The sequence below is a fragment of the Oryza sativa genome, chromosome 4, assembly GCF_034140825.1.
Source record: "Oryza sativa Japonica Group chromosome 4, ASM3414082v1".
Taxonomy (NCBI): domain Eukaryota; kingdom Viridiplantae; phylum Streptophyta; class Magnoliopsida; order Poales; family Poaceae; genus Oryza; species Oryza sativa.
Window position 1 is genome coordinate 19,338,641 of NC_089038.1, and position 22,036 is coordinate 19,360,676.

The window sequence follows — 22,036 nt, forward strand, 5'->3', positions numbered from 1 at the left end:
CCGACTGTTTCAATTATTCATCTAGTTTTCGATGTCGTTGTTGAGGATGTTTTAGTAGCTTCGGGTAGGTAGATGTAGACATATACCTGATCTGATGTTTGAACTTATTAGCGATTTAGCTGTTAACAAATATTCCTTTTCTAAGTCTAATCTCTATGGAACGAACCAACTTTTTAGTTAACTCAATAAATCGTATAAAAATCTTCGACATGGTGGGAAGAAAGCTGCCCTAGCCTCTGTCCGGTCGATCATTCCACTGGCATCTTGCATTCACGCCTCGGTTTGACTGCCGCTGGGGAATGTAGTTGCGGCATTTCACATGCTGCAAGAATTTTACTAAAAGAAATTAAATACCTGAACATCCATCGGTTAAAGGACTTTGTTAACAACCAGTCACTCATCCAGAACCTTCAAAAATAAAATTTGATTACTCTCTTACCGTCGTACACTTATACCCGTCCCTTTTTGCTACAATACACAAGTAAATAACTATAAAAAAAACATGAGCTACAACAAAAATGGTCTTTCCAAAAATAAAAAAATCCAAACGAAAGCACCAATAGTGGTATCCTATTGAAACGGGATACCTTTTATGAGACAGTACCTGATACCTGATATCTGTTATGGTACCAGTTGCATGGTACTTAATACCTGTGATACTTGTTGTCCAGTACCTGTGTGATACTTGTTGTCCAGTACCTGTGTTATCTAGGACCTGATACCTGTGATACTCGTGCAAGACAATAGTTAATATGTCTATTCCGTTGCAACGGGATCCCATTTTGTAGCAGCCCTCTAGTGCTTAGTAGAGTCATGAATGTATGGCCCGGTGTGATTTAAATCATGGCGCCAATAAATTTTAGGCACAATCAGTGGGTTTTCAATAGGATTTTTTTTGGAAGAGTTTTCAATAGGATTTTAGTGAGATGGATGTCATGTAACTGAATAAAAAAATAATATCCGGATAATAATAACCTAAATAAAAAAAATCAAAGGGCAAAGAAAAAGAAAAATCTTTAACGTCGCCCTTCCACGAAATCAGGCCCAGCAGCAGCAGCGAACGAGAACTCCCGTCTTCAGACGCAACCGCGAAAATATCCGGCCGACTCGCCGGAGAGGAGGAGAGAGAAGGCATCGCCGGCCGCCGGCGGAGATTCCGACGACCCAGCAATCGTGCGATGGCGTGCTGCCGGGCCCTCGCGCTCCGCTCGCTCCTCGTCCCCGACCACCCCCGCGCCGCCGCCGCCGCCGCGGCGCGACCGGCGGCGGGGAGGAGGGCGCCCCGCCGCCGGTCGCGCCACCTCCGCTGCTGCTCCGGCGGCGGGGACCCGGGCCAGCCCCCGCAGGAGGCCGTGCTCGAGGCCATCTCCAGTGAGACCCCCCCTCCCCCAAACCCCATTTCGTTAGGTGTTAAAAAAATTAATAATAATAATAATAGTAGTAGTAGTAATAATAATAATATCCCCGCAATAATAATAATAAACTGTTCTTTGGATTCATCTTGCGAGTAGGAGTAGTTTGTTAGTGCAAGTCTTGCTGAATAGGTTTCATCCTTAATTCTGACCAATCTAAACTAGTATTCGATGTATTCTAGCATGGAGAATTTTGGGGGTTTTAGTATAGTGTCTCCTAATCATTCGCATTAAAATAAGAATAATAAGAACTGTAATGTGTCAATTCCTGTTCTTCAACTTGAAAATAGTAACTTTGTGATTCCATGTGTTTCAATTAAAGTTGATATATTCAATAGCGTGAATGAAATATATAGCCATCTTGTTTTCTCTATTGCGGAACAGAACAAGTGAACCGTACCACATTGATGAACTGGAGTTGTAACCAATAGCGGTTCTTTTTCAACGTACATGTGGACTGGTGTGCAGCAGCATATTATGATCGCGGCTATATATACAGTTTTCTATTATTCTCTTTATAAAGGAATGGTTTGCACTGAGCTGATCTCATTTTTGCTAAAAACAGAGGTAGCCAGGTCTAAAGGAAGGGTTGCACTCACAACAAACATGGTCCTTGGTGGCACTGTGACAGATGATGCAAGTGATGAATGGCTTGTTCTGGATCAGAAGGTGTGTATTAATATCCAAATCGCCCTCCTTTTTTATTGTTTCAGCTTGAATGCAGCAGAATGGACCTAACATAGTCATTATAGAGGAGCAGGTGAAACAGGAATTTAAGAAATTCAATGCAATGATAATGAGTTCCCTTGATATATGAAAGTTATTTTGTGTCAGTATTTCATTGAGACAACTCAAGGCTAGATTACATGTCAGTAATGTTGCATTTGATTGCCTCTTGGTCACCCTTTGATTTATTAGGTTTGCTCCTGATATGTTGAGATGGTGAATTATGGGTAGGCAGATCGTGACTTGTCAGTTGTTGCTTGCCACTGCATGATGTAGTCATTTACTCATTTCATGTATTTTTTTTCTCTATGATATTTTACACTGTGGATGGTGTTAAGCATTTGTTGTGGAACATTATGTAAGTAAGAACATCCTAGGCACAAAATGCCTGAATATAGTCATGCCAGTCTTTCATTTTACCATGGCAATTGGTTCTGCATGCTGATGCTTACTCTAGAATTGTGGAAATAGTTTAATTACTTGATTTGAGTTTGCTTTGGTTGGTATTCTTTGTGTTTGTGTCAGAACTTTGAAAGGAATCTTGAAAGACAAAATTTTTTTCTTTGCTTTTGGCCTTTCTAAACACACCATGCCATGCTGTTTCACAGGTAAATTCATACCCCACAAATAGAGGATTTACAGCAATTGGTACTGGAGGTGATGATTTTGTCCAGTCAATGGTTGTTGCGGTTGAATCTGTTCTTCAAGAACCCATTCCCAAGGTTAAAATTTCCAGCTGTTGAAAACACTTTTATTGATGTCCATGTTTTGTACTAAAAGAAATGCACTAATTCCATAGAAATTTCAGATTGCTAGCCTTTTGTGCAGGATTAATGCTGTAGTAGCATATTAATGCATGAGCTATACCAGTAATAAGTTGAACAGTTGAGCTCTGTTTATTGTTTGCCTACTAAATTTGAATGGTTCCCTTAGAAAAATAGACTATAGTTCCATCAAGATGTTGTTCCCCATGTGACATGGAAAGTAGAATATGTTTGCCATATGAGCGAATCTTAGGGGCTGGCGAACTCCAATGTTTAGTTTGTAACTACTATATTCTTAAGCAATTCTCTTTAGCATTTTGTTATCTTCCCCTTGTTCTATCCATTGCATTCTTTTGATCTATGTATCAAATTCGTTTGTACAGGGCCAGGTGTCTCATAAATTGTCATCTAGGGGGAAGTATGTTTCTGTAAAGATTGGACCAATTCGTGTAGTTTCCAGCGAGCAGGTACCCAATGTTCCCCTTATGATCAAATACAAGTTTATCAGGAAATCGCAAAGTCTATTTACAGTGTTCATTTCACCTTCCTATTCATTTCATTCTGCGTCCAATTTGACTTATTGAGGAATTGATTGTTGATTTTCAGGTCCAAGCCGTGTATCGTGCCATGAGAAGTGATAATAGGATGAAGTATTTCTTATGAACTGAAATAATACGCCATGTATATTCCATATTTCCGTCCATGTTGTTTCATCATCATCCTACTGCATTCTGGCATGCTTGTAAGTACTGATTCAAATGGACATTTTACACTGAATTCCAGAATGCTGGGTTCTTTTGACATGAAAATTTTCACTTGCAGGCTGGGAGCCTTTGTAAATCGAAGAGGAATAGGGAGGACCCTTTTTGTGACATCAGAGCCCAACCAGAAACGGCTCCAACGCATGCGCTACAATGTAACAAGTTATTAGTCTGTAGCATAGAGATCACGATTAGCTAATGTGTATTGTTTTATGTTGCATGTTTATCGATTTAATAAAAGGAAATAAATATGCATGTTACCACTTCATAGCTTTTTTATGGAAGCATGTGTGAGAAATCTCTGTATGTTTAGCAGGCGAGATGCTCCTAAACTTTTTTAACAGACGTTTTGAAGCTTGCTGCTAGACAACTTGGCAGAGCGTCATACTGGTATTCTGTACATTCTTCGATACAGTGATGTGTATACAGAATGGCACACATGCCCAAAATTTGTTCTATGCTGGGTTTCTTGATACATGCATGGTTGCAGTCAGTGATGATCAGTTGGTTCATGTTGAGAGTACATGACAATATGGCATTGCCATTTATCTTTGTACATGACTGATTCTGATGAAGATTGCTGTCATGATCCCTGGCATTTGTTGCCGTAGGTCTGCAGAAAAGAACATTCTAAAGCCCCTGATGATAGGTTTCTTTTATTTGAATCAACACAGGAATCCAGGATTATTAACACCACAAGGCAACGCAAAGAGGAAAACCCAACTCGCAGAAGTAACACTTCAAGGTACTACGCTAAACGGCTACCATTACAACTTGGAAAATCGTTTGCTTCAATATTGAAGGCGATTTGCCCTACATTACTGGCCATCCATGCTTCTAGGCAATGTATGTAGGCATTGATCACTCGATGGACACCTGGATCCTGTCGCCAGTTGCATCCTCACGATCAAGCAGCAATTTTCCTTTCTGGGACTGATCTGCACCCTGAAGTATTTCCGTCAAATTGACACCAGCCAAGCCTGTGAAACGACGATAGTAAGATATGGCCATTATCAAACATGGGTTGCACACTTGCTCGTTTAAATGTGGTTTGCGAATAGAACTACAAACCTGGAATAGCTTTTGATATCTTCTCTAGGATTCCAGCCTGTTGCAGAAAAAAAGGGGAAGAAAGCAAACAAGAAGTTGTAAAATGGAGTCTACATCAGTTGGAAGAAAATTGAAGATGTGATGAATCACTGAATGATGAGAGAGAGAGAGTGAGTGAGAGTGAGAGAAGGCAGGATTGGTTCTTACAGGTATCCCTTCATTTATCTTCTGCGTTCCACTTTTTTCTGTGATCTTTAATCGAAGTACAATATTTGTGGATAATGGCTGGGCTTGCTGGACTGTTGCATATTGCTTTTCTTCTTTGTAATATCGGTTAAACCCTAGAGTATCCTTGATCTCCTGAAAAGATGGCAAGCTACCAGGTCGGGGTGCACCAGTACTTTTTATCGCAATCAGAGCATCCTGCAGATCAAAGATTCATGTATTATGAAATACAAATAGTGATTCCACACCAAATTGAATAGCTAACGAGTGTAACTAGTCTTGTACTCATGCACAATGGCACGTGAATATGTGCATGCATTGAGAGATGTTAGGCTCCTCCCTGATGTTTTTCCCCCATACAGTAGCAGACATTGGCATCAAACAAAACTTAGGCCCTGTTTAGTTCCCAAAACAACTTTTCACCCATCACATCGAATGTTTGGGCACATGCATGGAGTATTAAATGTGGACAAAAAAAAACCAATTACACAATTGGCGTGTAAATTGTGAGACGAATCTTTTAAGCCTAATTACGCAATGATTTGACAATGTGGTGCTACAGTAAACATTTGCTAATGACGGATTAATTAGGCTTAATAAATTTGTTTCGCAGTTTCCTGGCGGAATCTGTAATTTGTTTTGTTATTAGACAACGTTTAATACTTCAAATGTGTGTCCGTATATCAGATGTGACACCCCAAAACAAAAAATTTTGGGAACTAAACCGGGCCTTAATTGAGGAAGATCACATGTACACAGAGGTACCATAGGATTAAAAAAATGCAGTGAAATAAGATTGAAACAACTAAATAATTATCAATCAGGCAGAATAAATAACAAACAGGAATTTTAAAAAAAAAAACCATGCGCCCTTGCTCAAACAAAATAGACATGCAAGTAATTTTGCAGGACATTCAGAAGTGTCCAGGATAAGAGCTGTAAACATAATGAACAAACCTCCATTGCGAGCATTGATACCCCAATCAGGGACAATGGGTAGACTACGAGGCTAAAACCAATCTCCTGAAGTTCAGCAGGGCTCAATATGGGAGTTTTACCACCACCTTCTAGCATGTTTGCCTGGAGAACAAAATACAGGGCTATAAACTCTCCTCACTTCAATGCTAGAGAAAAGTAACAGGCTAATAGCTCAGAGACAAATAGAGAAGAGGACATTTGAAAGCAGTAATTATAAATGATTATGATATAACAAAGCTTAGGGTTACATCTTCAACTATGCACACTGAAAAATTTGCGAAAATCTATGGAACTTGCCAATTAGAAGTGGGTTTACACCCATGGTTGTGCTGTTCATGTTCAGAACTTCAGCTCAATAGAAAAAATATAGAGTGCAATCCAAGAAAGAGTATTCCACTATTTTGTTAATGAAATTCAAAGAACCTTGGAATAGCTATAAACTCTTACATGGTTATCTCAAATTTTCAAGTATCTAGAAAAGGCAAAAGAACAGAGTGCATCTAACCATCTTTGGAACTTTAGGTGAAACCGCACAAAATGCTTTCATCTCTTCTATTGAAGCAAGAGCATCAATGAATAGAACATCTGCTCCAGCATCGGCAAAAGCCTGTACCCTCCATAGCGCTTCATCAATAGAGATAGCTTGACGAGAGTCTGACCTTGCAATGATAACAATGTCAGAACCACTCTCTTTCCTAGCATCTACGGCAGCTTTTATGTGCATGATAGCATCCTCCCTTGAGATAACTTTCCTTCCTTCAGTATGTCCACATGCTTTTGGTGCCACCTTCAAAAATCATGTGTCATATCATTAACATGGAAACTAAAAAGGTAAAGAAATATCAATCTTGGAAGTCTTCTGCACATATATCAATAATGGATTAAGCTAGAATGAATAAAGTAGCTACAGTAGTTTGAATAGCACAGATATGTGAAAGAACTAAGTATAATTTAATTACTGTAGGTGAAACATTTTTATCATAATGCAATAGTCGTGCTCAACAGATTGAACATTTGAGCTTAGTGAATTTGTGCTCAGGCTGTGATGTTAACATGATAGCTTAATTTGGACTAAGTATCACAGGACAGATCAATACGAATATATATAAAAGTTAAAATATTTAAATAGCACCTCTAGCCTAGCAGTTACAGTGCTCAAGTAGCACCTCTAGGCCCTAAGTTCGACTCCCCAAGGGAGCGAATTGCAGGCCTACTTAAAAAAAGTCACTCGCTGGCCCCTCATCAAAACAGGTGTCAAGAACCAATCCATAGTGGGTGACTCCACATGTGGGGAGCAGAGCAGGGTTCGTGGCTTTCTCAGTCAGTTTTATTGTGGCTTCTTCTTAATGAAAAGCCGTGGGGACAGTCATTCCCCTGCCGGTCTAGTTCTTTTTTTTAAAAAAAAAAATAGGAGTAAGTGTCACTCACTGGAGAGATCAATATAGTTAGGTTGGAGCACTGCTATGGCCGGATTTTCAAAAGAAACAGTGAATACTTTAACTTTACTTTCTTGCCCTTGCAACACCCATTGTGACGTTTGCGTCAAAAAAAAACACCCATTGTGACGTGCAATGATGCATATTAATTATTATGTGGCTCTCTTTTTTTTTTCTCAAAAACACATGAGTTGTGTTTCATCTCATTAAGAAGAAAGAAAATATTAGTACTAAGAAGGGCTCAATGAAACAACCCCAATACAACCCAAGAATACATCCCACAAGCAATGCTCAACCACAACACGCCCTACATCAGGCATCTGGTGTCAACCTCTCCACTATGTACTTATTGAAGCTCTTGATTTCCTATCTAAAGGGAGGCTCCTACTAAACAAATTCTCATAATTCAGTGCCTTGGAACTGATGTCCCAATCTTAGCCACCAAACGGTATCTTCCATAGCTATACGACAGTAAAATTCCTATAGAATTGTACACTATACAGCCCAACATTGAATAACATATTCATACATAAAAATTAAGCAAGGAACTGAGAAAGTAGAGCTCTCAACATTAAAAGTGATCTCAAATGTCAGTACAGGAAATTGTAGCCTTATATAACAAATTAATTGAGATTCATAAGTTTAGGATGAAGGGATGTTCACCAAAAGGTCTAATGTATAAAAAAAATGTTACAAATATGACCATAGATTGTTAAGACAACGGAGAGAGCCAATCCATGAGAAGATCATTTGGTGATACTTAGGAGTTAGGAAGCATACCTGATCTTCGAGCATGATTCCAGCAAAACCAGCATTAATATACCCTTTTACGGTTCTCTTAATGCTCATAGCATTTCCATAGCCATTATCACCATCGCCGATAACTGGGAGTGATACAGCTTCAGTGATCAGACGCCCTTGATCTACCATTTCTCCATATGAGATGAGACCAGCATCTGGCAATCCAAGTCGTGCGGCAGAAACACAGAAACCTGAAACAAATGACAAGTATTAAGTCTCCAACGCATTAATTGTCTTGAGAATATACCAAAACCTTCCTTTAGAGAAACTAGTACTGGCTCGATATGCAAAATATATTACAGTAAGACTAACTACTGAGTAGACTCCATACTGGTTCCATTTTCACTGAGTAAATCAATGTGTTCATAGAACAAACAACCAGTGCTCGTATTGTCTTGTAAAGTTAAGACACTTCCATTCTCATGCATTAAAACGCCATTGTGTACTCCTTCGTTGGATCAATACCGAACATCTGGAGTGCTTTCCACATAGTTATTAACTTATTCCATGGGTGGACTTCACATCTACTTCTAAAGATGCAACAGGACTGTAGTTCGCTTATGATTATTGTTTCGCAAATTGCAAGATTCATGAGTGGAATTTTGCATAACACCTACTCGGCTGTTAGCTAATACTAGCTAATCTGCTCTAAATGTGATTGGATCCAATAATTGCGTGCTGACCAGGGAGCAAGTGCGCATCCACCAAACTAAAACCCCCAGCACGAAGGTTTTAACCACGAACAGAAACGAGCGCGCGCGAGCGTGAGGGAGAGCGAACGAGGCGATGCGCACCGCCCATGAAGCAGATCGGGAACCCCGCGCGCTGGATGAGGCGGGCGCCGAGCGCGTCGAAGCAGCAGGGGGCCTGGTGCGCCCCCGGCGACGCGAGGATCCTGCGGAGCGCCGCGGCCGGCGACTCCCCGGCCCGGATCCCCTCGCTCTCGGGGACGAAGTAGGGGCTACGCGCGGCCATCCCGGCTCAGCAGCGGCGGCGGAGGAGAACGCGGCGAGCCGGCGACGGCGACGACGACGACGACGAGAGAGGGAGGAGACCGGAGAAGGAAGGGAAGGGGAGTGTGTGGTGGTGTGGAGTGGATGACTGGCATGATGGTAGGGTGGTTGAGTCAAGGTCAACCTAGTCAGCAACTGTCGTCGCTTTCCGCGACCTTTGTGGCCCATCTCGGCCCGGCCCTCGAGTCTAAATCCAGCTTCTCCACTATGGGCCGGGCCATACCGGAGAAAAGTCTAAAGCGTCCGGTTTAGTTGCTGATAGGGAAGATAAAGGAGTTCAGTGCTGGGCTTCGCCAAAGTAGAGCAGGCGTAGGGTAGCTCTAGATTGATGTGTACTCCCTCCGTTTCAAAATATAAGTTTTTCTAGCATTTTTCAGATTCATATAATATCAATATAAATATAGAAAATATATGTCTAATGTGGGAAATACTAGAATAATTTATATTGTGAAACTGTGGGAACGGGAAGAGCTGTCTTCCTGTATCTCCAGCCTCGGCTATTTTGATCCTTTCGCTTCTGAATGTCTAGTACTCCACTTGGATTGCTCATGGTGTTGTATCCTTTTGGTTTGTACTCTGCTTGTAAGCTAGAATCCTCAGCATAACTCTGATGATTAGCTTTCAATATAAGCTGGGTCCTTGTGACCTTTTCTCTAAAAGAGCATCCGGTTCCCAAATTTTATAACACCACTTCAATTTTCAAAACGGATTTGCTAGTAGAAAACTTTCCAAGGCATTTTCTGATCATCGAATCGCTTTTAGATTTATGCATGACGAAAAATATTGTTAGAAAGATATTTTTACATATGTCACGTATAAAATTCTAATGCTAGCTAACTACCATAGTTGAATGTTAACTTTATATAAGTTACATTTATGTTGTAGTTATAGTTTAGTTACAATACTATTACAATGCAACTGTAATATAGTTACAATATAATTGTATTTTAATTATATATAGTTTCATAAAAAAATATATTTTAAAAATTTACGGCAGTTTATTAGGGCCTCTTTGAATCAAAGAAAAAACCATAGGAATTCTAGAAGATTTTATCCTATCGGAAATAATCTTATAGAGTACTTGAAAACACCTATGGAATAGGCATTACTAGAGTAATTTTGGAGGAAAATAAGCACGAGGTCTTACTTCATGTTTTTCTCATCATATGTCTAATATTCCTATGTTTTTCATGTGTGCTAATCAAATAATAGTTTGAAGATTTTCATGTGTTTTAAAATTCCATACATATTCAATTAGTGTGAGATTATATTTCTACGTTTTTTTATTACTCTATTCTCTTAATCCTACGAATCAAATAGCCCTTACATATTTCCATTTCAAAATGGCCACGACTTTTAGTTCTGAGAATACATTGATCTTCCGCTGGAACCATCCAGACGCCGGAATACTCATCTCCTCTCCCCCCACCTTTGGCAGCTCACAGCTCGCATCGGCGCGCAAACCCCGAGGCGCCACGCACCCCGCCCCGCGTGTCCTTCCTCCTGCACACGTGCCTCGCCGCGCGCGCGGGCACGTCGCACCCACCTGCGCCCTGCGAGCGCCGCGGCCGCCCGAGAAGACAAGCCTCTCCCCGCCACCTCCTCCTCCTCCTCCCCCGCGCCACCTGTTCGACGCAATCCATATACTCCGCTCCGCTCCTCCCGTGCTCCTGCATTTCCCCTCCTGCTGCTCTAGCTACTGCTCTGCTCTTCGTCTCCGATTCTCCGATCAGTTGCGTTTGCGTGCGAGGAGGCGGCGGCCATGTCGGGGATGTCGCTGGCGGTGGGGCCGCGGACGTCGGGCACGGACGACACCGCGGCGGAGCGGGGGCAGCAGCAGCCGTCGACGATGCTGGGCGGCGTGATGGGGTCGCTCCGCGTCATCGAGCTCCAGCTCGTCGCCTTCATCATGGTCTTCTCCGCCTCCGGCCTCGTCCCGCTCATCGACCTCGCCTTCCCCGTCGCCACCACCCTCTACCTCCTCCTCCTCTCCCGCCTCTCCTTCCCCCCTCTCCACTCCACCCTCCCCTCCTCCTCCTCCTCCTCCCAAGAGATCTTCCGCGGCAGCACGTAATTACTATACTAACCCAGAAATCTAAGACACCATCAATGGCGATCGATCGGAAGAATGATTTCTTGTTCGGTTTTTCTTGCAGGTGGTTCCAGGCGTACGTGGTGCTGGGGACGACGGTGGGGCTGTTCCTGCCGCTGGCGCACGTGCTGGGCGGATTCGCGCGCGGGGACGACGGCGCGGTGAGGTCGGCGACGCCGCACCTGTTCCTCCTCTCGTGCCAGATCCTCACCGAGAACGTGGTCGGCGCCCTGGGCGCCGCGTTCTCGCCGCCGGTCAGGGCGCTGGTGCCGCTGCTCTACACGGTGCGCCGCGTGTTCGTCGCCGTCGACTGGGTGTACGACGCGTGGGGGAACCGCGCCGCCGCCGCCGCGCCGCAGGAGGCGGTCGCCTGGATGTGGTTCGGCCGCTACCTCGCCGTCGCCAACCTCGTCTACTTCTCCACCAACCTCCTCGTCTTCCTCATTCCCAAGTTCCTCCCCCGCTCCTTCGAGAAGTACTTCCGCATGCGCGACGAGGTGTACGCCGAGACCGCCGAGGACCGGCACGCAGCCGCGGCGACGGTGGCGGCGAAGCCGGTGGAATCGAAGAAGGCAGACTGATCGACGATCGAAAGCTATATATATTTAATTTTGCTGTGAGACTCTTGTTATTTGTGATTATGTTTGTGTTTTGTGTCATGTGAAGTTTGTTGCTTGTTCGTGTATTGCAACTTGGTGTTCGAGTGTCACGTCGTTGAATTGGTAGTTAAAATTTGCTAATAACTTGCTGAATTTGGATTGATTGGAAATGTTTTAGTAAACCGCTCGAGTAAATGAGCGGCGCGTTGGCCATTTCGAAATCTGAACACGGCGGCGGCGGCGGTTGTGCTCCTCGCTTTCCATCTCCGTAACCGCACCACGGCTATTTCAGCCGCGCCGCGCCGCGGCGTCTCTTCCGCTCTGTTCGCCGGCGCGCCGCCATGAGCACCTGCAGCACGGCCACGGGCGCCGCCCGCGACGGGCGGCGCCGGCATGGTAGCTGCGAAGACGCCTTCCGTGGCGGCGGCGGCGGGCTGGAGATGCGGTGGAGGGAGCTGGAGCGGGAGTGGGACGCGTACAAGACAAGCCGGTGTTCGGGCGCGTCCCGGCGCCGCCACCACCGTCGCAGTCGCTCGGGCTCGGGCACCGGCACGCCGTCCTCCGCCGTCATCGTCGCCGCCGAACCCGCGGACGCGCCGGGCAGCCATCTCCTCCTCGGGGTCCGTCTCGGCGGCTCGCCGAGGCGGCTCGTCTCGTCCCTCCAGCGAGACGGCAGCAGCAGCAGCACGGCCAGCGCCGGCGTGACGCCCGAACGAGGCCGCTACGACGGAGACGACCACCACGACGCGGCGTCCAGCGTCAGCTCCGTGGACGCTGGCGCCATGGCCGCCATGGCCGCCGCCGCCTCGTCCAACTCCTCCTGCTCCTCCGCAGCCACGTCCCTGTTCTCTCTACGGGACGACGAGCTCGCCGTGGTCGGCGAGGCGGCCAAAACAGGGGGAACAGCAACGCCGGCGACGGGCAGCATTGGGCGGTTCGTCGCCGCCATTGCCGCGGCGGGTGTGGTGCTGCTCGTGGCGGCCATCATGGCCGCGGCTGTCCTGGAGTTCGCCATGGACGACGGCCAAGCCGAATTCCTAGTGCCCACATGAATACGTACATTGATGGCGATGTTCGTTTGTTTAAATCCTTTTGTTTCCGTTTGTGTTCGATTCAGCTTCATATTTTGTTGATTTTTGTTCATGTTTATGGAACCCATTTGTACTGTGTTCATATCCAAGAAATGGATCGGACTGAACATGCAGAAATACTACGATTGTGGTTTGGAAAATCTGCAAGTGACATAAACATTTGAATCTATGGGAGAAGACGAATGTTTGCATGATTTTCATTTGGTTCTGTGAATCAAAATACTCAAGTCAGGCCTCTCTCTCTCTCTCTCTCTCTCTCATCATCTGCTTGTGCGTCCGAGTGTCTGACCATGTGATGAAAGTATTGAGTCACTACTCAGTTGTCTTACACTGAATACAGGTCTCGGAAGTTCAGTTTTTCTTTTTAGTTGGATAATTGCAACATGGCACCTTAGCCATTTTATACAACGTAAGATAGCTGATATATAGTACTAGCAATATGATATTGCAGTTCATTGTGTCTATGTTTCTCCTAGACTTTGCAGAAGACAGACAGATTTTTTCAGGGACAACCTGTTAGAGAAAATATTGTGGTTCATATTTCACACTGTCGAATAAGCTTGAAGCTCAATAGGTTTCCACTTTGCCTGAAGTTTGTGATTCATCGATAGCAAACTATAGTGTTGTGAAGATTTTCTTGCCGGGAGTATCATTTAAATTACATGTGTGCATACCTTTCTTCAGGTAACTTCATGGGAATGATGTTAATTTTCAAAAGACTCAGTTTCAGGTTCAGGCCAAGGTGAGCAGAATGCATGATTAAGCATGAGCTATTCAAAAATGAAATCAAGATTCTTCCAGAACATAAGCACTCAAATAAGTCAAATTTGTGGAATTTTGCACTGAGCAAAGCTAAAGGGCTATGGCCACGGATGCATGCAGAACGGGACCTAAGTGAACATGAGTAGTAGTGATGCTCACAACATTGGAACTGAATGCAGCATTACAAGAATTCCTAAAGATGAAATTCATCTGCAGTGCACAAGTCAGAATGGAAAATTTTTTTGGCCTTTATAACCAAATCTATGAGTGTATCTCGTGATGTTTCTAATATGAACATGTCACACGTGATCCGATTGTCTTTCAAGATATTATGTAGAATGTTTGCGGATGTCTTGAGCAATTCAACAGCAAACCAGTGTACTTGTTTTTTCAATTGATATTTGCTAGTATATATTTCCTAATTTTATATTTGTAAAGCATTAAGCATATTCCAAAATTCACAATGAATGCAACCGAGGGTCAGGGGTGCCAAATTTGTCTTAGTTATTTCTGAATTCATCCTGGAATCAAATTGTTTCCACAGCTGCATTACCTGAAACTGAAACCTCCCAAATTTCAGTTCAAAACGAGCTGCTCGAGATGGCATCGATGGCGATGAACAATGGCAGCAGCAGCAGCACCATCGCCCTAGTCTATGACGATGGGGGTGGCCGAGGTGTAGCCGCCGGCGCGGCCCCGGATCCTCGCCGGGATCTCCGCGCGGAGGACCTGCACCCTGAACTCGACGCGCTCCTGCTCGCCGCCGCCGCCGACGAGGAGCTCGAACACGCACCCGTCGCCGAGCCTGAGGTCGTTGTCCACGGCGAAGCCGCGCCACCCGGCCTCCAGCCGCTGGATCAGCCGCCCGCCGGTGAACCGCATCCCCCACGACCGCCCCCGCCACGACAGCGTCGCCGGCGTCGTCCTCGACGGCAGCAGCGGCGCGAACGACCTCGGGACCACCTGCCTCCCCAAAAGGTTTTTTACTCCCCGATCAAATCGAAGTTTAGTGAACTCGAATCCGAAGATATCAAGAGCAGAGCTGTGATTTTTGGTTTGGATTTATTTTTTTTTGGTTTTACCACTTGGAATGGCGGCTGGACATGGGACTTGCACATGATGCAGGTGAAGTAGGGCTTCCCGAGGAGTGGGAGCACCCCGTGGCGGGCGACCTTCTCCGGCTCCGGCTCCGGCGGCCGCGGCGGCGCCGCCTCAGTACCAGCAGCAATGTGGCCGCTGCCACCCTCGCCGCCGCTCTCCTCCGCAGCGTCTACCGCCGCAGGATCCTCGGCGCCTGCATCGCCGGAGGACTCCGGTGAGGAGCAGCGAAGCTCAGTGGGATCACTGGCCATCGGACTTGGGGAAGAAGAAGAGGGGATCGAAGGGAGAGCGGTGGCAGCTCGCATTGCAGCTTTGGTGATGGATTTGGGGGACACTGGGAAGGGAAGACGAGATTTTTTTTTTATTTTGTGAACTTTTTAAAATAGACTCTTTTAAAACTTATTTTCAAATTTTTGGTCACGTGTCAAAATATTTCACACCGATTTGACTGAGGTAACAATGATATTTTGTCACGCTGGTATGGCTGATGTGGAGGGCTATTTTTCTACGGTTCCTCTGATGTAAAGTCAGAGGGACATGGTCACTGACGTTAAGTCAGAGGAGCCTCTCTATTTTACCACACCACATTTGCTAGTGTGATAGAATAAAACTATCATGTTCGCTGTCAATGATGTTTTAGTATTGTTTCGTAGTTGAGTTACAAATTTTTTTAAGGGTTTATTTTAAAATTAAAAAAATCAAAAATAAAAAAATTATGAAGATGAATTGGAGCGCCACGTGGCAGCAGCTGCTCGCCACCCGTACGAGTTTGCCTTCCACGTCAGCAAGCGCCCTCTCCTCCTCGTTCCCCGAGTTCTAAGGTTCTAGCGTAGCGGCGGGAAAAGCACGATCGTTTGCCGCCAAATAGCCACCAAAATTCCCCATCTCGAACTCTCGCGCGCGGAGAGAGAGGAGGAGGTGTAGCGCGCGACGCTTCCACCGTGATTGGAGCCAAGACCTTCGCTGTTGCCATGGAGATTGTGAGATCCCACCGACCGGCAGGAAGAGGAGAAACTGGTGAGGCGTCCTCTCTCTTTCTCTCTCATTACGATTGTAATAATTTCTAGTTTTCTACCATGGGAGATGTGAACTCCGCTCTACATGTGCCAAATTTCGTTTCTTGGTGGCCTTTCCAATTTCAATGTTCAATAGTGTATTGCGATGGCATATATTGAGAATCCCTGTGATAATATGGAGATTAGATACTGTATATGCTGAGTTCTTGGTCTGACCTGGTATTCAGGAAAGTTCGCTATGTCAAACTGAACATTGAGGACTTGATCTGGTTCTAGTTGAAGCCCCAGGATTCAAATAGGAGCGATTGCCTTCCAATTTGCAGTTTTCTGGTGGCAAAAATGGACCCAGTAAAAACTGAATGTTTAATTTTCCAAACTGCAAGAAAATAACTTGGAATTTTATCACAAGAAAAAGTAATGCTGCTTCCGGAAGTCACTCCATTCATACACAGAATATCAGGTTTTAACACTACTAGTCTGTCAGTTGTTGCTTGCATTCTATAAGCACTCGTTGATATCAACTGGTTACTGGCAACCCATATCTAATGTGCAATTTAGCAATTATACAAACCTAAACATGCTGCTCACCATTTGCTATGTATGGCTTATTTTTCAATTGACCACTTCTGTCATTTGACTTGTCAGTTCCCAAGAAGTTCTTAGATCCAAAGGTTACTCAAGAAATTCTTGCAGTTGCGGCTTTGCATTTCATTTATGTCATGCATTCTGCCTCATCCTTGTATTCCTGTTGCCTATTGTTACCAGAAAACGGAGATTGCTCTACATTAAGTTCTGGTTTGGAATTTAAAAGGGCCTCATTTGGAAAATGGGCATTTTTTGTGAATTGTTTTCTATGAACTTCCTGCAAAATACTCACTCTAAACACAGTTCAAATGTCAGCACCTGCTATTCCTTAAACTAATGACCATTGCTATAATTTGTGTACACTATACACTAGGAGCGCCGCTATACGTACAAGTACAATATTATTTTTACGATGGCTGTACGATGAAACGCTTCAACTAGCGTAGTAGCGTTCAGTAACGGCTGCAAGTTCTAGTCCTACGTGGATGGATTTCTCTTGCATCGCTCATCCCATATCCATATTAAAAAAAAATGCAAAGCAAGTTTATGATGACATGTTTTGCAAAGCAAAAAATTTAGATTAAAACCATATAAATGAAAAAATATATACACGCATTACAAGGTCTAGATTAGCGTACCAACGAATATATGTTCGTGAGGCCAAAGGAAATCAAACAAATAAGATAGACATACCTCTTTGTATGCAATCTAGATTAGTCTATGGTTGTAGATTAGATCAGACGGTGAGTTCGAAAAAAAAATAAGTCATGTTTACAGTACAAGCAAAGAGGCAAAAGACGGGGAGGAGTTTGTATATGGGTTTCAGGGCCCATGAGCGACTGCAGCACACACGCTCCGCATCATTTTATTCCCGTGTTGCCCCATCCGCGTTTGATCGTACTAATATCGTAAGTGAAAATCGTACACGTAGCATTTTCCATACACTAGCAACACCCCTTGAAACTTATACAACTTATACAATAACAATAATATTTATGATTCCTGTCGGCCGGCCCAGCAAAAAAAGAAAAATGATTCTTTCTTAACACTACAGGAATATTTGTAGATAGGATTTGCATTAAATGTGTAATTTATGCCCTAAAACAGCATGAAAATTTTGCATAAAAGTTCTTTTTTAATCTGGAATGCTACAACTAATTCTTACCATCTTATGAAGTATTTTATGTTCCTACAGCAGCTTCGAGTAGTATCAAGATTCCACTTTACTGCTAATGATATGGAGAAAACAACAAATGCTATTCTTTATGCTGATGCCTAGAGGGAATTCTATTGCTCAATGTGGTCTCGGAATTCCAGCAGCAGGATGGTATCCCACAAAAGTGATGGGTGTCCCAAAAAACAGGTAACTTATGCACAAAAGGTAGATAGAACCGTAGAAGTATGTGCTCGTCTAATCCAAAGGATACTGTGATCCTGGAAACCAAATTTATTGTTCGTGTTAACTTGGTAATATTTCTATAATCGCAAACTTATTTGACAGAAAACAATAGCTCTGATTCAGCAATTACTTGCAGTTCCATCAATCTGCTTGAAATGTTCAAGGTGGCTTTTTTACCATTCTGGGTGTCTGGCTACCTCCGAAAATTCTCTAGATGCAACCTGTTGGTAAACTGAGATACTGCAGAGATCCCAGAGGCACTGATGCTGCAGGAGTAGTTCCAAATTTTCCAACTGCTAAGGTTGTGTCCAGTTGAGTTGGATAATTTCACACGAATGAACATATCCATTTCAGATTCCCAAAGGTGAAAACACCTGACATTGACAATACTCAAGTATGGTCTGTGAATGTTCCACTTGGAAAAGTAATTACCAGGTACCTATTTTCTGGTATTGTCTTTTCTCATGGATAAGAAAGTCGTCATCCTCGTTCAAAAGGAAAAGTAGATGAAAGATGAGAATATCCTTTTTGTGTCCACTTGCTGCAGGTTGCTGCCACTTTGAAAGTTCTGAAACCCTGCAAACATAAGCGCATCATAAGATGATAAAAAACAAGGTTCCTATGCTGAAAAATCAAAGGTATATAATCATATTCTCTGCATGGTTGCGTTTTCTTTTTTCTAAACAAGGACTTCATCAGGCATCAGCATTCTATGATTTAGCGGGTGAAAGGGTGATCTTATCAGACAAACATGCGTCCGAATAATCTACAGAGAGATTTAATATTGGAGCAATCGAATATAGAGTGATAAACTTTGGAACAAGTTTGTAGTATTACTGTAAAAACATCCCCGAACACAGTCCGGTACAAAGGATAAAAGAATAGCAACAGTTTCATATGGATTAACACATTTACTACAAAATATCTGCAAATTTCTTGCCATTCTAAAGATGTTGACACATAATAGAGTTAACTTCGTAAACTTACAGGATTCCTTTTTTAAAGATAGCCAGAGAAGAATTGATCAGTGGAGGCTAGCTAGAGCAGAGTAGTTTTCTTCCCAAAGGGATCTTAGTTGATTCTTCTCTATAATTGTAGATGCTGTTCCCCGAGAAATAAAAATAGTTAGCACTGTTATTCAGGCACAATCTGTTCTTGCTTTTTCTCTGCTCAACTAAACAGGCAGAGCTCTAGCCAATAATCTTTTCCTTTTTTGAGGTCAGCCAATAATCTTTTCGAAAGAAAAGAGCTGGAGAAGTAAAGTCTGTCTCGTTCTTTTTTACGGTTACATAGAAGACACACACAACTACGCACACCGCTGTGATTGAGTGCGTCCCTGGCACACACCAAAGTGATTATCTGTTCGATTTTGGATCAAGATATAATAACACGTGCCAGATAGCCCTAAAACCATCCATGCTGACCAATTTTCCCTACAAACATTCATTCATCTAAAAAGTTGGTTCATAAAATTCATCTTTTACCAGGAATGCTACAAATAATACCCTACAATCTTATTGTTGCAGTAAAATCTGATGATTTGGCCCTCTGTTTGTTGCCAATTTGATTATATTTACACTCGTGAGTGAGATCATATGAGTCAATAACAATGGCCAGGATGTCAAATATAACTGAAACCTATGTTACAGGGTGTCAAATATCAAATCTCTATGTCAGCTTGGCGTAGTATCAAGATTCACTGTTGCTGCTATGAAACGGAGAACAACAAATGCTAATATTTACTCTGATGCCTAGAGGGAATTCTATCGCTCGATGTTGGTCTAACAATTCCAACTCCAGGATATCATGCCGCAAAAGTGATGGGTGCTCCTGGATAGGTAACTTGTGCACAAAAACTAGATTGAGCCTTAGAAGTAATTGCACTTGCCAAATCCAAAGGAAACCGTGATTCTGAATACCAAATTTTTTGTTGTTTGTGTTAACTTGTTAATATAACCATGGAGCTGTGAGTTGTGAACACCCCCATATCAGTTGTGCTGTAATTTCTGTAATTGCAAACTTATACGACAGAAAACAAAGGCTCTCCGATTTGGTGATTAGTTCCAGGTATGCAACAAAGAACATTAAATGGCTTGAAATATTCAAGCTGGCTTTCTCGACCATTCTGGGTTGGGTGTGTGTGTGGGTAACCTGTATGATACTAGTAAACTTGAGGTAGTCGATACTGCAGATATCCCAGAGGCACTGATGCTACAGGAGTTCCAAAATTTCCAGCTGCTAAGGTTGTCCAGTTGAGCTGGAAAATTTCACACGATTGAACTTATCCATTTCATATTCCCAAAGGATGATACTTATTCACAATATATGATTTGTGAATGCTCCATTTGGAAAAATAATTACCAGGTACATATTTTTCTGCTGTCGTCTTTTCTCATGGATAAGAATGTAGTCATTCTCGTTCAAAAGGAAAAGTAGATAAAAAAAAGATAAGAATATCCTTTTTGTATCCACTTGCTGCAGGTTGCTTCCACTTAGAAAATTCCAAAACCCTGCAAGCATAAGCACATCATAAGATGATCAAAACAGGGTTTTCTATGCAGAAAAATCAAAGGTATAGAATCATATTCTCTGTATGATTGCATTTTATTTTATTTTTTTTCTAAACAAGGACCCGCATCAGGCATCAGGCTTCAATGATTTTGAGCGGGTGAAACTGTGATCTTATCAGACCAACATGTGTCCGAATAATCTTCAGATCTAAAGATCCAATATTGGAGCAACTGACTATAGAGTAATAAACTTTGGAACAAGTTTGTGGATAGATATTGGTTTTAATGGAATATATCGAAAATATTGGAACAAGTTCTGTAGAAACATTCCTTAACACAGTCCAGTGCAAGGCTCAAAGAATAGCAGGAGTTTCATATTGATTAACACATTTACTACAAAATATCTATAAATTTCTTGCCATTCTAAAGAGACTTGATCATATGTAAAGTTAACTCCGTAAACTTACAGGCCATGTTCAGCGAATGGGTTATGAGAGATGGGATTGGGAAACGGAAATAAGTGGATGGTTAGGATTGGATGAGGTGAAAAGAATGAATGGCTAGGAACTTGAATCTTTACCCTTTGATGGGTAGGATTTCATTTCCCAAACCATTTGTAGGACAAGCCTAAAAGTTTATCCTTTTTAAGAGAGCTGGAGAAGAAGTGATCAGTGGATGCTAGCTAGACCAAAGGCCATATATACTAGTAGTTCTCTTCCCAAGGGATCTTACTTGGTTCTTTTCTTTAACTTTTAACTGTTGATGTTGTTCCCCCTAAAAAATGTTAATCTGTTATTCAGGCACAATCTGTTCTTGTTTATTCCCTGCTCAACTGAATATGCAGAGCTCTAGCTAATATAATCTTTTCGAAAGAAAAGAGCTGGAGAAGTAAAAGTATGTGTCGTTTTTCTTTAACGAGTACAAAACATTCATTCATCTAAAAAGGGTCATTACCAAGAGGGCTACACAAGAGAACAGGAATCCCCAACTGATAAGATCGATCATTCATGTCGATTATTCTGCGAATTTGTGTTGTTTTATTCTTCATGCATATCTGCAAAGCCTTGCTAACTCACACACACACACACACATTTTTTTGCTGATGAAGTGATTAACTCATCACAAAACACGCTATACATCAAACACCCATCTTAATTAAACTCTCAGTGCTAATTAATTACACCTTAATTTTTATCAAGTAATAATAGTAATAATACTGTGGTGTGTTAAGAGCTATAGATCACTGTCAGTAGCGATTCCTCCAGTACTCCTCGCTCGCCGCGCGCTCGCGCCTCAGCCGCTCCTGCACCCTCGAGATGTACATCGCCGCGCGGCGGTCCACGTCGGCGTCGCCGCCGCCGCCGCCGCCGCCGTGGGCGTGGGCGTGCCCGACGACGGTGACCGCAGACGGCGGCGGCGCTGGCGCCGGCCACGGCGCCGCGGCGGAATAAGGCACGGGGGCGGCGGCGGCGGGGGCGACGACGACGACGGCCGCCGGCGACCGGGGGTAGAAGGCCGGCATCGCCGCTGCGGCGGTCGACTTGTGCTTGATGATCCTCCTGCCGCCGCGGTTGTAGAAAGCGATGTCCATTGTTGCACACCGGCGAGAGAGAGCTGTTGGTGTCTTCTTTAGGAGAGGGTGTGTGTGTGTGTGTGTGGTGGTGTGCAAGCTAGAGGTGCCATGAACTCGAGTATTTATAGTGGTTTCTTTAGCT

General features: G+C 43.5%; 4 protein-coding genes and 1 long non-coding RNA gene across 5 annotated transcripts; 3 read left to right on the forward strand and 2 right to left on the reverse strand.

Annotated features, from left to right (window-relative positions):
* The first annotated feature begins 1,046 nt into the window (after positions 1-1,046).
* On the forward strand, positions 1,047-3,931 carry LOC4335654 (uncharacterized). Its single transcript, XM_066310137.1, has 6 exons — positions 1,047-1,371; positions 1,978-2,081; positions 2,747-2,860; positions 3,286-3,369; positions 3,509-3,644; positions 3,725-3,931. Exons 1-5 carry the CDS (start codon positions 1,179-1,181, stop codon positions 3,563-3,565), a joined length of 552 nt encoding a protein of 183 aa, XP_066166234.1. The 5' UTR covers positions 1,047-1,178; the 3' UTR covers positions 3,566-3,644; positions 3,725-3,931.
* A 360-nt stretch (positions 3,932-4,291) lies between these two features.
* Positions 4,292-9,256, reverse strand: LOC4335655 (uncharacterized). Its single transcript, XM_015780850.3, has 7 exons — positions 8,948-9,256; positions 8,133-8,344; positions 6,422-6,703; positions 5,896-6,018; positions 4,921-5,136; positions 4,735-4,771; positions 4,292-4,643 (listed from the first exon to the last, which is right to left on the reverse strand). Exons 1-7 carry the CDS (start codon positions 9,126-9,128, stop codon positions 4,525-4,527), a joined length of 1,170 nt encoding a protein of 389 aa, XP_015636336.1. The 5' UTR covers positions 9,129-9,256; the 3' UTR covers positions 4,292-4,524.
* Positions 9,257-10,841: 1,585 nt separating this feature from the next.
* Positions 10,842-12,024, forward strand: LOC4335656 (uncharacterized). Its single transcript, NM_001419254.1, has 2 exons — positions 10,842-11,236; positions 11,323-12,024. The coding sequence occupies exons 1-2, from the start codon at positions 10,929-10,931 to the stop codon at positions 11,837-11,839; spliced, it is 825 nt and encodes a 274-aa protein (NP_001406183.1). The 5' UTR covers positions 10,842-10,928; the 3' UTR covers positions 11,840-12,024.
* A 2,098-nt stretch (positions 12,025-14,122) lies between these two features.
* On the reverse strand, positions 14,123-15,248 carry LOC4335657 (B3 domain-containing protein Os04g0386900-like). Its single transcript, NM_001419253.1, has 2 exons — positions 14,793-15,248; positions 14,123-14,673 (listed from the first exon to the last, which is right to left on the reverse strand). Exons 1-2 carry the CDS (start codon positions 15,114-15,116, stop codon positions 14,359-14,361), a joined length of 639 nt encoding a protein of 212 aa, NP_001406182.1. The 5' UTR covers positions 15,117-15,248; the 3' UTR covers positions 14,123-14,358.
* A 374-nt stretch (positions 15,249-15,622) lies between these two features.
* Positions 15,623-19,871, forward strand: LOC136356365 (uncharacterized). Its single transcript, XR_010741101.1, has 5 exons — positions 15,623-15,828; positions 17,608-17,775; positions 17,948-18,246; positions 18,359-18,449; positions 19,461-19,871. It is a non-coding gene; the product is annotated as an uncharacterized lncRNA (long non-coding RNA).
* Positions 19,872-22,036: the final 2,165 nt, after the last annotated feature.

Coding starts and splice junctions, on each gene's coding strand:
- LOC4335654 (XM_066310137.1), top strand. CDS start 1,179: ATGGCGTGCTGCCGGGCCCTCGCGCTCCGCTCGCTCCTCGTCCCCGAC. Junction 1,372..1,977: donor CGTGCTCGAGGCCATCTCCA/GTGAGACCCCCC, acceptor TGCTAAAAACAG/AGGTAGCCAGGTCTAAAGGA. Junction 3,370..3,508: donor GTGTAGTTTCCAGCGAGCAG/GTACCCAATGTT, acceptor GTTGATTTTCAG/GTCCAAGCCGTGTATCGTGC.
- LOC4335655 (XM_015780850.3), bottom strand. CDS start 9,128: ATGGCCGCGCGTAGCCCCTACTTCGTCCCCGAGAGCGAGGGGATCCGG. Junction 6,019..6,421: donor CACCTAAAGTTCCAAAGATG/GTTAGATGCACT, acceptor TTTGTTCTCCAG/GCAAACATGCTAGAAGGTGG. Junction 4,772..4,920: donor AGATAAATGAAGGGATACCT/GTAAGAACCAAT, acceptor TTTCTGCAACAG/GCTGGAATCCTAGAGAAGAT.
- LOC4335656 (NM_001419254.1), top strand. CDS start 10,929: ATGTCGGGGATGTCGCTGGCGGTGGGGCCGCGGACGTCGGGCACGGAC. Junction 11,237..11,322: donor GAGATCTTCCGCGGCAGCAC/GTAATTACTATA, acceptor TTTTTCTTGCAG/GTGGTTCCAGGCGTACGTGG.
- LOC4335657 (NM_001419253.1), bottom strand. CDS start 15,116: ATGCGAGCTGCCACCGCTCTCCCTTCGATCCCCTCTTCTTCTTCCCCA. Junction 14,674..14,792: donor TCCAGCCGCCATTCCAAGTG/GTAAAACCAAAA, acceptor TTGGGGAGGCAG/GTGGTCCCGAGGTCGTTCGC.